The sequence below is a fragment of the Lepisosteus oculatus genome, chromosome 19, assembly GCF_040954835.1.
Source record: "Lepisosteus oculatus isolate fLepOcu1 chromosome 19, fLepOcu1.hap2, whole genome shotgun sequence".
Classification (NCBI taxonomy): Eukaryota; Metazoa; Chordata; class Actinopteri; order Semionotiformes; family Lepisosteidae; genus Lepisosteus; species Lepisosteus oculatus.
The window spans coordinates 11,464,126-11,477,728 of record NC_090714.1 but is presented as its reverse complement, the minus strand read 5'-3'; the positions used below and the strand labels follow the sequence as shown (position 1 = coordinate 11,477,728).

The following is a 13,603-nucleotide window of genomic DNA, read 5'->3' as shown; positions in this document are numbered from 1 at the left end:
GTGAGTGGGGCAAGTAGGGAGTGCTCACCCTGTGGTCTGTGTGGGTTATAATCCCCCAGTATATGAATACTATACGGTAAAAAGGCACTATCCTTCAGATGAGATGTAAAACCGAGGTCCTGACTCTCTGTGGTCATTTAAAATCCCAGGGTGTTTCTTGAAAACAGTAGGGGTGTAACCCCGGTGTCCTGGCCAAATTTCCCATTGGCTGTTACGAATCATGGCCTCCTAATAATCCCCATGTATGAATTGGATTCATCACTCTGTTCTTCTCCCCACTGATAGCTGGTGTGTGGTGAGTGTTCTGGTGCACTATGGCTGCCGTTGCATCATCCACTAGGGGCTGCTCACTGGTGGTGGTGGAGGGGAGTTCCCATTACCTGTAAAGCACTTTGAGTGGAGTGGCCCAGAAAATGTGCTATATAAGTGCAAGCAATTTTTAGTTATTAATTATTAAAACACCCTGTGAGAGGCAGAGACAGACACACCGCTAGAGAACAGTGACTGGCCTGGCGTTACACTACAGGTGATTCACCGCGCCAGACCTCTCCCACCACACCCTACCTGCAGGACGAACTGGTCGGGTTCGCTGAGCTTGGCGGGGTCCTGGCTGTACTGCTGGAACTGCTTGACCTCCTCCTCGTCGGGGGCGTAGAGCAGGAGCTGCTTGATGTGGGAGGGCTCCAGGCGCTCGTTGCTCATGGTCATCAGGACCTGGCGCAGCTCAGCGGGGGACAGCTTCAGGTGGGCGATCAGGATGGCTGTCGAGGGGCAGCAATAAGTGTTGACGGCCACTAACACAGCAGCAGCCGGTACCCCAAAACCCCGCGCTCGCCTGTCTCTAAAGCACGGTGGAGACCCTGCTAAAACTCCAAATGCAAAATCAAAAAAACGTGTTTCAATGCAAGAGGCATAGAAACTATGGAACGTTCAATAAGGATGTTAAATCCAAGTGAAAGTCAAAAACTTTTCAGCTGCATTCAGTCCCTGGGTGAATAGGTAAGGCTTTCAGAAGAGGTGTGAACCCCTGATGTATTGCAGGCTAAGGCAGCAGACTTAGACAGGACTCAGCCCAGTCGCAGCTCAGGGAAACCGGAGGGTCATTCCCTCGGGATCCGCCATCCATACTCACACGTGTTGTAGGCCTTTTTGCGAGAGAGAATCTCCACCACGTCCTTCTTTTTAAAGGACTCGGGCAGGAGGGTGGGATCTGGAATAGAAACTGAAAGATTTAATCCCAGTGTAAGGACCTGTCCTCCCGGCACCATCAGCCACACAGCAGACAAAAGCAACTGTGATGGAGAAGATGAGCGGAGGTGAAGTGCCAGGTGGAGCCGGGGGTGGCGTGTCCGGGAGGCCTTGAATTGAGGAATTCAAAGGTCTCCTGAAGGGACAGGGCGCAGGTGGCGCTGTGCTGGAAGAACACAAGACGAACAAGTCAGGCTCGGCAGGTATGAGGACACGCACAGAGCACAGAACAAGACACAGCCCTGTACTACACCATCCATACATACTGGGAAGACACTTTGGGACTGGAGCAGCTTTGGGTGGTTCTTAGATTTTTAAAGCTTGCAAAATTGAACCAGAACAACTTCGAGGAATGTTATGAAGCAAAGGGAGCTTTCAGATAGGGATTTGTTTTGTTTTGAGGTCAAATCGAGTTTTTGCTTCTAAAGGCAATCCCTTTCGCCTACAAAGATGACATCCATAGACAGGAGTTTTAAAATGATCCCAATGATCGTTTCTTCAGAATCTAAAATACACAATCTGGTAAAGGAAAAGGAAAATGGAGCAAATCACGAACTAGGTCAGAACACTCCTTCCAGCTAATCTTCTATTAATACAGGACCTCTTTAGTCCTATTAATCAAAAGCTATACGTTCTGCTGCTGGACTTCAAAAGTCGGCCAAGTTGCAGTCCCAGCTAGAAGGCAGCAGGAGGCATCCTAACTTTATGAATTAGGGTGTGTTGGCATGGAGATGTGGACAATAATGCTCACGCACTCAGGGCATGTTGCCATGGAGATGAGAACAATAATGCTCATGTACACATCTGCCTTACTTGTGTTCTTCTGCGTTCCGAAGTGCAGCTCAAGGTCCAGATACTTCACCATGTCACTCAGCTTGTCGTAATCGGAGTCCTCTCCAAGCTGCAGGACACAAGTGCACCAGACTGGTCAGCATGCCAGCTTAGAGCAAAAGTCTTGGCTCAGGGTGCCAAGCCCATGCCTCCTTCAAACGTACATCGGGCATTTGGGTTGGCATGTGCAACAAACGTCCCCTGCTTTTTTCGTCCCTTCAGAGCCCACGCTGATCAGCTGGGCATCACTATTCCCACCAAAGCTTCGGGCAGAATTCTCAAGGTTGCACTGCCAGTCAACTCTGACCCCAGACCACCTTCTTGACATCTCTCGGGATGCAAATTAAGTTGAATGCAAATTTTGTCCGCCAAGACAATTTGACACACATTCTTTCTCATTTAATCACACTTGTTTTACAGAGAGTGTTAATGATCAACTCAGCCATCGCAAAAGGTGTGTTTGACACCAAAGCAGAACTGCACCAACCTATCACTATTTATTTCCCTATGTACTAGTACAAGGCAGCATACGCTTAGTGCTACCAGTAAGGTATTCCCTGCAATGCTCCAAAATGGCAAAACCACAGACCTTGGGAGATCAGTTTACAGGCAGTGTCACACCAGAGGCTGGTCCTCTAACGACACTCTCTCACCAGGAATCTCGGAGCACGTGCTTTGTCAAGGAGACACAGGAGCATGCGTTCTGGAGCTGTCCCTTTGCCAAAGCAGTGTGGGGCAGAATAGACAACATTATGCACCTCCTGGGAGCAGGAGCGGTGCTCAGCCACCAGTGTATCCTGCTGCGGCTAGCACCGACCTCACTGGACAAGGGGACACAGTACTTGCTGGGGCTACTGGTGTCCCTAACAAAACAAGGACTGTGAACTGCGAGGAACACTTGTTATCCAGCACAACACAGAGTGGGGAGCGAGGGAGCTGGAGGAGAGGATCCTTGCGGATCTCAGAGGGAGGATGAAGCGCGACGTCACCAAATGGGGCTTCTCCACAGCAAGGGAGTGCTGGAAGGGATTGGGGCCCTGTGGGAATAAAGAGAAAAACCCTGTTCCCTGAGCTCCTGCGGAGGACTGGATGACCGCAGTTTCAGAGCTGGCACAGGAAAATGGCACGGACAAGAGCAAATGGGTAGGCCTTGAAAGGGACTCTTTCAATGTGCAAACCCAGCCCCAACATCATTATCAGCTCTGACTGATAATGAACAATCACTCGGTTCAGAAAGTTTTTGATTAATGTAAGTTTAATATTTTGTGAGTGTGTACTTACTGGGGGATGTTTTTTTGTGAAATTAAGTTTATTTTGATGGAAAAAAACTACAGGCAGTGTCAGCGTTTCAGCGTTTCACATCACCTTGCTAATGTCCCCTTCTGAGGCGCTGTGCTGTACCCACCTGGCCCCAGATGGTGCCTTCAAAGTTCTCCACCTGCTCCCAGCGCAGACGCTTCACACTCATGTGGCTGGAGTCCGACCGGAGGTGCATGGGCCGGGGCAGAGGAGGAGGCACGCAGGGTGGGGGAGGGGGTGGAGGTGGGGGAGGCGGGGGCACTTTGTGAGACTGGCCGGGGTGGTGGGAGGGAGCAGCAGGATGATGGGGCTGGTGTGCAGGATGGGCTTGGTGAGGTTGGCTGGGCTCTGGGGTCTGGTGAGTTTGGTGAGGCTGGTGAGTCTGAGGGGCCTGATGAATTTGGTGGGGCTGATGAGAGCTCTGGTGAGGCTGATGAGGGCCCTGGTGAAGCTGGTGAGAGCTCTGGTGAAGCTGGTGAGGGCTCTGGTGAAGCTGGTGAGGGCTCTGGTGAGCTTGATGAGGGCTCTGCTGAAGCTGGTGATGGCTCTGATGAGGACTCTGATGAGCCTGATGAGCGCTCTGCTGAAGCTGGTGATGGCTCTGATGAGACCGATGAGGACTCTGATGAGGCTGATGAGGACTCTGGTGAAGCTGATGAGGACTCTGGTGCGGCTGGTGATTCTGCACATCCTGGCTGGGAGGGTGCGCCTTGTGCACGGAGAACCGTGAGGGCAGGTTGGCTCGCGGGGGTGGGGGCGGGGGTGGCGGGGGGTGGTGTGGGAGGTGCATGTGGCTCCTGTTGATGTCAGGGGTGAGGGAGATGGGCAGGGGGTCATTGAACTGTATGGGCGGCGGCGGTGGGGGGCTCTGCGGGGGGGGCGGGATGTGTTCGGAGCCGGAGGAGTAGGTGAGGGAACTGCCGTCCTCGCTGCTGCTGTGGTACTCACTGGCGCTGCTCAGCTCATGTGGCAGGAACCCGACTTCCTGCTCGTCCTGAAAGCTCATCTGAAACCCAGAGAACAGCGTCATTGTCTTCGGTCAATCTTACCCCAGAGTTCTCAACTGTCATTCATCTCCATGATCTCATATCCTCATTGCTTCTTCTCTTTCCCCATGCTGCTGCTAAATCCCCACTTATTGGCCGTTTACCTCTTACCTCTTGGTCACCTTTCGCTACTTATAAAAGATGTTTGTCACACTAATTTCCTGGAAGTTCCTCTTTTTTTGGAAGCACAGCTGGTACTGAGAATATACAAGGCCCAGTTGGATAAGTACTATTTTGGGGGTTAATTGTAAGGATCCTGCTTAGAAGAAGAAGATCGTGTTGTCTTACCCAATGAAAGCAATCCTAACGACTTCCAAAGAGACCTGTAGCTTCCAGGGGAAGGACAGGGCTTCTATTTGTATGACTTTTGCAGTAACCTATCCGTTTTACGGCTCGTTTATTTTAAAACAGCATTTTGTTCTCCTATATGCTGTAGAATTTCTGCTGACTTCTCTGTCTTTCTCACACCTGAAGAAGGCTCCAGAGCCGAAATGGTGTGTTTCCTTTCTTCTCTTTTCAGCACGGAATAAACCTATTACTCGTTCCTTTGCAGCCTACGCATGCTGACGCAGCTACCGACTTGAACTGTTTTATTTGAAGTTAACATTCCTGTTATTTTTGTGTCACTGAGAGTAATCTGTCCACACCCATGGCATTTCTAGAGTACAGTTCTGTTCGTCCCTGTGTCCTTTAATTCTGCTGTCAAGCTTGGATTCAGGCAAAAGACGCCAGGTCCAGTTGTTATAAGCTAATGACACCGATCACACAAGCCTGGACCGGAACTGGAGAAGGAAATGACCGCACACAGGATCTCACACTGCCCAGGCGAGCTTGCGCGCCTGACCGCACTGACCTCCTCGTAGTCATTCTCGGTGGACAGGAAGTCGTCCACGATGGTGACGCGGTGGCCCAGCTGCTCGCTCAGGGCGTCCAGGAACTTGTCCGTGTCTCGGCTGCGGGGGGGCCGGGAGAAGGTGAAGAGCTTCTTGCGCCGGGAGGGCGGGCTGGGAGGGTAGTCAGGGGGCTGGGGCGAGGGGGGGGGGCTGTCCAGGCTGATGTAGGGGTTGGACTCGGCGCTGCCAGGGGATGGGACGGCGTGGGGGTAGCAACGACACTGGGGGCTTGGCAAAGGTTCCTTCCAGGACAGAGACAGTCCCGATTTTCGGCTCCCTGCAGCAAAAGCGAATACAATACCAATCAGTGTAATAATGGTTCAATACTGCACAATCTGCCATAATGCAATTCAACGTAGCTCTGTGAGGGAGCTTATGAGGCCAAATTCTCTCATGGAATGTGCTGCTGAGGTGTCCCTGGGAAATGTCTGTAGAAAGCAGCCATTTTGGCTCAGTCTCCCCGCTGTTTCCCAGAAGAGCCAAAATGGCTACCTTCTACAGACGTCTCCCAGCTTCCTACTTTAGCTGAGTATTCCACTTGGGAATATATAGTCCTCCACAGTGCTATGTTGAATTGCACTACAGCAGACTCACGGGCTCCGTACAATGCAATGTGGGCCATTACTACAGCGCAGTAGATCCTGCTGTAGTGCAATGCATAATTTCTTTCCAAAATCAGATCTGACACCCGTGGGTGGCGAAAACGGCGGCGCTGTGCCTGTACCTGTGCTGGGCTGTGCAGAGGACGAGTGCTGCAGCGCTGGGCTGGTTTCAGCCAGGTTGTCCGGCCCTGGGGACAGGCGATTGGGCAGGGGTTTGAGGCCCTTTGTAGAGTAAGTGCTCTCTAACTCTGCGTACACAGCAGACATCTTCTCAAAGAGAAATGTGGAGACACATGGCAGAGAGAGTTCAAGGGTTAAGTCGGTTTTCAGACCCAGGATCCTAAAGGATTACAGTCCAAAATTAAGCACAGAGTCTAAGCCATCATAGGCTAGGTTTTACCACTATTTCATTTCTTTAATTTCTATTAATTTATAACAATAATATTCAGCATGTTGGTGTTGGAGATCTGGAACATGACGTTCAGCATATCTGTGAGGAGAGATTTTTCAAATTTCTATTAGTGTTCAGGTCATCAGTGCACAATATTCACCATTTTGAGACCAACTGCAAGTTCCTCACTCCTTGATTTCAGAATACTCACGTTTTTGAGATTTGGGGTCTCTGGAAGGGACGTTCCATCTCCAGATTGTCTCTCTCCTGGGGTGAGTCTCATTCCGTCCCCTGGGTCACTGTGAGCCCCTGGAATGCAGAAGTGAGACGCAGCCACATCATAACATCATACATCAGTTTGCAGAAAACCTTCCCACTCGTTGACATACAAATCATAACTGACCTTTTCTTAGAATGGACCACAGTTTTAGCTGAGACCTTCTCCATTGATTTTGTTTTCCCTATATTTCCTTGACAAACTGTTGTGAATATCGAATATACTATTGGATTAAATTGCATATATGAATATTAAATCTACAGAATTGCTGAATGGCATCTTTTTTCACATGCACTTATAGTATGTGGTTGCAAGATAAGAAAAATGAATATTAAAGAAAGAATAAACCAGTATGGGGCTATAATTAAGGAATAGAGAACGAGGGGATTAGAGCTTTTTATTTTATAGCTGTTTCATGTCTCTGAATATTCAGTCTTTTATGTCCCATGTTACACTCTTTCAATGGGAAATGATTTCAAAATTAAATGATTTGCATCCCACACTTAATCTGAAAAAGATCCCAAAAAACATGCTTCACACATTGGAGGTGACCCACTCACCCACCACTGGCGTGTAGTGACCCCCCATGTGATGTGTGGCAGGTGGAGAAGTCAGAAGTTACTAAACCAAATGAATTGAGCAGGAGCTTTAGAGAGGCCAGATTGAACAAACCCAGACTGGGATTTAACCAGGACAGTAGTACAGGATGTACAGTATAATGACCAAGTATTCAGGACCTTGGCTTAATATTTCAGACACCTCTTTCAGCACAGTGTCCCCAGTCATCTATGAATTGGCTTCATTACTCTGCTCTCCTCCCCACTGAGAGCTGGTGTGTGGGGAGCGTTCTGGCGCACTATGGCTGCCGTCGCATCATCCAGGTGGGGGCTGCACACTGGTGGAGGTGGAGGGGATCCCCATTACCCGTAAAGCGCTTTGAGTGGAGTGTCCCGAAAAGCGCTATATAAGTATAAGCAATTATTATTATTATTACAACCATACACGGGCAGTCATTTGGAAATCCTAGTCCAGAGGGAATAGTGCCACCTGCTGGTCCAGCAATACCATTAACAGCAGCAAGAGGAATTGTTCTTTAGAAACATCCCATTACAGCACTGACCGCGCCCAGTATTGTCCAATATAGTCTTCTGACATCCGATAAGATCAAGTTACAAGGTGGTAACAACTGCTGTGAAAACTGTGTGCTGGAAGGACACCAGATACACTTTGGTGTTAGATTATCCTTTGAAAACCAGCTGTCTCAATGACTTATAGTCCTGCTTAAATTAATAATTATCAGAACGGCGTGACATTTCCATTTCCTGATGTTAGACACTGGATATGGATATTCAGTGTTCTTCACTGCGCAGAAAGGATAGAGCAGCTGCTGCGGTCTCCCCTGTCCTGTAATGTGAGCGAGCCGTGCTGCTCAGTTTGACCAGGTGTGACTAACAGGTTCCTTGTTCAGCCCAGCCTACTGCCAGGGCCCTGCGGTTAATGAGGGCCGTGTTTCTGAGCCTGCCTGTCAGCAAGCCTCAGGGTGACCAGACAGCTCTTCTCTCCTGAAGCAGAGACAGACGCAAGAGCTCAGCAGGGCCATTGCTTTCGTGTTTGATCTCCGTCCTAAAGTTGAAGGACGGACAGTGATTCTTCATTGAAGAGAATGCTGTCTGATTGCAAATCTGCAGGCTGGATTCAGCCTTCAGCCCTTACACACCTGACTGTGCTAATGCGACAGTGGAAAGAGGCGACCTCAGAGACTTCCATTCTCCCTGTGGATCCAGCTCACATACTGTTACTTCCTTCCTAAAGCAGAAACAAATCCCAACAAACACGCGCATACACTGAAATTCTCAAACTGAGCCCAAAACTTTGAAAATATTTTGTTTGACGGACCATCCTAACACCCTCAGACTGCATAACTATGATTTATACAATTTTCTCCATTTCTGCTCACTTGTTCGCTTGAAAATGCATGCAGTGGAAACACATCCTTCTCCAGAGATAAGAGTTATTGACAAGGCCTAAGGCAATGGCCAATTCCTCTCATTGAGTTCTCTAATCACAACCTCAATAATGTCAATATCCTTTTTAAAGCTTTCAGAATGATAAAAAAGCCTTGATTTCTTCACTGTAGTATAAGACACAGCCCTAGAATAGGGATATTTTCTTTCTCAGTTGGCCATTCTTCACCACATCACCACATCTCATTTTCTTTCAACCTGAAGAGAGTGAGATCAGAAAATGTTTGTTTTTTTACTATGAAGTTGAACAAAAGCACCAAATGACAAGGTGAACATCAATCTGGGCTATACCATTATCCAGCCGTGGCTGGGGTTCCCAATGAAAAGGTTTTACAAGTTGGCCATTTATTGCTAGCGGTTTCTGGGGGGAGCTCCCAGCATGCTTTGCAACAGTGATTATACAGGATGCCAGCTGCCTGCAAGATGCAGATCACTCCTCCCCGTATAAAACGATGGCTGGACCCGACAGAGCACCATCCACGGGCAAGGATCCACAGATCTCATTGGCGATGGTCCAAATGAAGAGGGAGAAAGGAGAAATAACGGTAAATTATGTACCAACTAAAAGGAAAGGAATAATTCCTCATTGGTAATAAAAATGTATCAGATGACAGCAAGGAATGTTTTTTTTTTACCTTACCAGAGGATCCCACTCTGCACGCTAACAGAGAGCTTTCTCTGACTCTGGCATGGATACCATTTCAGCACAGAGCCATGTTACACTGCAGAACAACAGAGGAGCCACTGTATCCAGGCTCACCTGGTCACTATCCCCCCCCCTTCTCCTCACAATGCCACCTCCTAATTCCCCGATGAGGGATTACAGAACTATCCGTGTTTGCTGTCCGGGATAATGTGTGATCTCTTAACACAGACTCGGCACACTGCCATACAGCTCAGCTTGTGGGTCACAGAGTGGCTTACATAAGCCAAGCTATTTGCTGATCCCAGGCGACACAGTGAACTTTTGGCTGACATTTACACACGAGAACGTGACACTTTACTTGCAAAGGGCTATTCAGGATAGGATTGAGGACCTCCTATGGTATTTCTGGTAGTGAGTAAAAGCTGTAGTAGCAGCATCAGTGTTGGGTAAATGACTGAGTTGCCAATCAAAGGCCATGAGGTGGCTGTGGTTTCATCCCAGTTATCTGACTGACTGCACCAGTTGAGAGCCCTGCCTGCTCGCTCACTGCTGCCACCTGCAGGTCAGAAGGAGCACCTACACTGGCGCGGCTGGACTGTACCTAGGATGCAGTCGTCGGAACTCCTCCCGCGGACGCTACTGCGGTAGGTGGTGGAGGTGACTCTCATGGAGCTGCTGCGCCGGTGAGTGTCGGGGGCCGGCTCGGGCTCCGTCGTCGCCGCCGCCGCCGCCGCCGCCGGCACTGGGGACGCGGCACACAGACAGGGCTGTCAGGATCACTCCCGCGCGGCCGGAAACCGCACCTCTGCGTTGTCGCCGACACATGCGCGGAGGCCGAGGGGGAGACAGACGCAAGCCCACGCACATTCTCGCAGGCAGCCCCGCGCTCAGGGCGTCCCACCGGCCCCTCTCGTACCTGCGATGGTCTTGTATCCCAGGAAGCGGGCGATCTTGTGCTGGCAGTGCTCCTGCTCTTCATAGGTCAACAGCTGGTAGATGAACTGCCAGATCACCTGCTTGGCTGGAGTGTCCAGTACTGGGAAAACGTCCACGATCAGAGTGTCCACATTCCTGGACACAGGAGGAAGGAGGGGGCACAGAGACAACTGAGGGGGATTGAAGTGACTCTACACAGACCTCTAGAGAACAGCAAGGTCATGTCATGTCATTTACCAAACCGCTTTATACCATACGGTGTCACGGGAAGCTGGAGCCTACCCAGCAAGCAACAAGCACAAGGCAGGATACACCCTGGATGGGACGCCAGTCCATCGCAGTGCAAGAGCAAGCCGATCATACATGGGGACATTTTGGAGGCCATGGTAAAGACCGAGGGGGGGAATTTGGCCCGGACACCGGGATAACTCCCTACTCTTATCGAGAAATGCCCGGGGATCTTTAATGACCCCTAAGAGTCAGGACCTCGGTTTAACGTCTCACCGAAAGACGGGAGAACAGCAAGGTCTCACACATTGTTGAAGAGTAATGCACTTTTTCCTGCTTTAACAGTAGAAATGTACAGGAGATATCTTAGAATCAACACTTTGCTAGGACAGGTTGGGAGTTAAAAGGTGGAATGAGAAGCTGGAAGACAGTTCTGTGATTGGATGAGGAGCTAAGTGTTCGAGATCAGCCAGATCTCTGAAGGTAGAAATGTACTAAAGACAGCTGTTGGGAACCTGTTAGGATACGAGGTTCCTTCTCGATTGCAAAACCAGTGCCGATGTCTGAGCCGTACCTGTGCTGGAAGAAGGTCTCCAGGGCCTTGCAGATAGTGTAGCGCTCCTGGTGGGTGAGCAGATGCTCCAGCTGCTGGCTGAAGGTGCGGCCATGCACCTTGATGCTGGGCGGGAGGATCTCAGCCACCCACTGCAAGGAGCTCAGCACCGGCGAGCGAGAGCGGGGCGGGGAGCTGTCCGGCTCCGGCTCTGAGCAGGCAGGCACGCAGACAGCCCCGTCGTCAGCGCCGGGCACAAGCATAAGCACACAGACAGTCAAATAAACCAGCGCCGAACTGACAGTCAGAGAGAGAGGGTGAAGACAGGTTCTGCCTTACCCAGCAGCTTTCTAATTATGTGTAGGAGCTGTAATGTGTCGCTGAAAATGTTTGAAGATCCCTACGCGGCAAATAAGGCTATGCAGGGCATACGTATCGGAATACGAGCAAGAGAAGTGTTTGATAACTCTGGCTGTTTGATAACTCTCGTTGGCAATGATGTGCTCAAGAGCTCATCGAAAGCTTTTTCAAGCAGTCGCCATTGGCCAAATCGATGTAGATCTTGTGTTTACTGGCTCAAAAATACCGTTGTGACAAATAGTCCTGGTTGAAAATACATGATGGGATTTACAGTAAAAAACAACAACTTTTTCCTGCGTGCAGATTTGCAAGGACCCCGATGCTAGGCTTGCACTCTGCAGGGTTACAGCCTTACGGAGGGCCCTGCCTCACCCAGTGTGAAGTTTGTGGGCCCGTCTTCTACCACCAGTGTGGGCATGGCACCACTGCCCTGCAGCATGGATACAACTTTCTCATGGGAGCAGCTCCTGGGAAGCAGACACAGACAGCAGTCAATGACCCAACCTTCAGCTCTTTCATGAATATGTATCTGCAACTTGAAACCAGCAGCCCCATTGGATACACAGTGACAGATCTCACCTTCTTTCTACCGGCTCCTACAAGCTGTAAGCAGAAAAAACCCATGGTCCTAGGTCACAGATTTATAGCATGCTCTTCCTGCAGTCTGCAATCACATCGGCGTTGCACACAGAAGCAATGAACAATTAAGGCTAAAAAAGGTTCAATTTAATAGGGCCAGCTTTTGATGCTACAAGAATAATCTGTAGAATGGGAAACCCACATTTCACTCGTACTGCTTATGGCTGCCGAACAATCTCAGCACACGTTGCAGTTGCCTTCTAAAAATAAGCTGTAACCCTTTTTTAATCTTTTTGTAAATTTATACAATAGTGACAATTGCTGGCTTTACTTCCAGCATGAAGCGAGTTGATCTTTGTGAATGTCTCCTGGTGATTCAGCTCTGACAACACTGACTCAGAGGGCTCAAAGGACTTGTACAGCATGTATAAATGCAATATGCCCCCTTCTCACATTTTCTGTACGTCACTGCTCTCTTCCCTAGAAGTAGAAAATATTCATGATTGTACTCAAGCCTGTGTTATTTGGAAGTGATACTTCAAAACGGTAAACCACAATCCCTGCCATTTTTGACCAGTCTCTCCTACACTACCCTAAATCTAAAACCATAATCGTAAGAATTATGGCGTAAGAATTACTCCGATCGGGACCTGACCACACCATCCCATCCCGGTGCCCTCCTCTAATTGAAAGCTCTTCTCAAGCTTGACCCAGCAGGCTTACTGCCTTGCCAAGATGAGACTACCTGTGGGCACTCTGAGACTGTGTAACGATGACTGCAATGGGTAAATATAGTGGCACAGCCTAGTAACGCATTCTGACCTCATGTCCAGGCCATTGAGAAACAGTATGCGGTCTCCGGGCTTGAGGCCGGACTTCTCTGCTGGGCTCCCTAGTGAAAATAGAGACGGGGGAAGTTTAGAAAAGATGACATCGGAAAGAAAAGGAAGCTTGCAGGTCGAATGGAAAATCCGCTGTGCTTCTTTTCTTCCATGAGCAAATCGCAACAGGAGGAAGGCAGGCTCTAGGAAGAGGGTGGGCCGCATGAGTCAAGCCGATACTTCGTTTCCAATCTGCATACATGACACACACAAGAAGAGTATGCTGCTCTTCTTGACATTCCGGGTCTCAGGAGCTCATCTGTTTCCTGGAGTGTTGCACTCCCACGGCTGTGCTGCAGTTTCCCGGGAGCTTCTCTCCTCCCACCTCCCCTCTCCAGCCCCCTGAGTCATGAGAGACCGGACACAGAGCAATGCTGCACAGCGGCACTAACGTGCACAGTGCACACAGAGAGACAGGGTGCACACAGCAACCCCTGCAGAGGGACAGGGTGCACACAGTGCCCCCTGCAGAGGGACAGGGTGCATACAGCGCCCCCTGCACAGAGACCGGGTGCACACAGCAACCCCTGCAGAGTGACAGGGTGCACACAGCGCCCCCTGCAGAGGGACACGGTGCACACAGCGCCCCCTGCAGAGGGACAGGGTGGGTGCACACAGTGCACACAGCGCTCCCTGCAGAGAGACAGGATGCACACAGCGCTCCCTGCAGAGAGACAGGATGCACACAGCTCCTCCTGAACAAGGACATGGGACAGTAACTCGACAAGAAGTGGGACAGCTCAGCAAGAGACCCCCCACCCCGGTGAAAGTAGCACGCTGTTGCAATTTGTAATTTGTTTCCTGAATTA

The 13,603-nt window shown here is 50.0% G+C and overlaps 1 protein-coding gene across 5 annotated transcripts in view; it reads right to left on the bottom strand.

The window, feature by feature from the left end:
• Positions 1 to 13,603, bottom strand: part of grid2ipb (glutamate receptor, ionotropic, delta 2 (Grid2) interacting protein, b) — a 71,976-nt gene that overhangs the window by 8,947 nt on the left and 49,426 nt on the right. For 4 of the 5 annotated variants that reach the window (XM_069180909.1, XM_069180911.1, XM_069180913.1 and 1 more), the window contains 12 exons: positions 12,736 to 12,805; positions 11,707 to 11,801; positions 10,996 to 11,185; positions 10,174 to 10,328; positions 9,859 to 9,999; positions 6,522 to 6,619; positions 6,042 to 6,186; positions 5,278 to 5,594; positions 3,485 to 4,384; positions 2,062 to 2,149; positions 1,133 to 1,222; positions 565 to 761 (listed from right to left, as the gene is read on the bottom strand). In XM_069180909.1, the coding sequence (XP_069037010.1) occupies positions 565 to 761; positions 1,133 to 1,222; positions 2,062 to 2,149; positions 3,485 to 4,384; positions 5,278 to 5,594; positions 6,042 to 6,186; positions 6,522 to 6,619; positions 9,859 to 9,999; positions 10,174 to 10,328; positions 10,996 to 11,185; positions 11,707 to 11,801; positions 12,736 to 12,805 (2,486 nt within the window). The remainder of the gene's footprint in view (positions 1 to 564; positions 762 to 1,132; positions 1,223 to 2,061; positions 2,150 to 3,484; positions 4,385 to 5,277; positions 5,595 to 6,041; positions 6,187 to 6,521; positions 6,620 to 9,858; positions 10,000 to 10,173; positions 10,329 to 10,995; positions 11,186 to 11,706; positions 11,802 to 12,735; positions 12,806 to 13,603) is intronic. The other variant, XM_069180910.1, reaches the window with a different exon arrangement.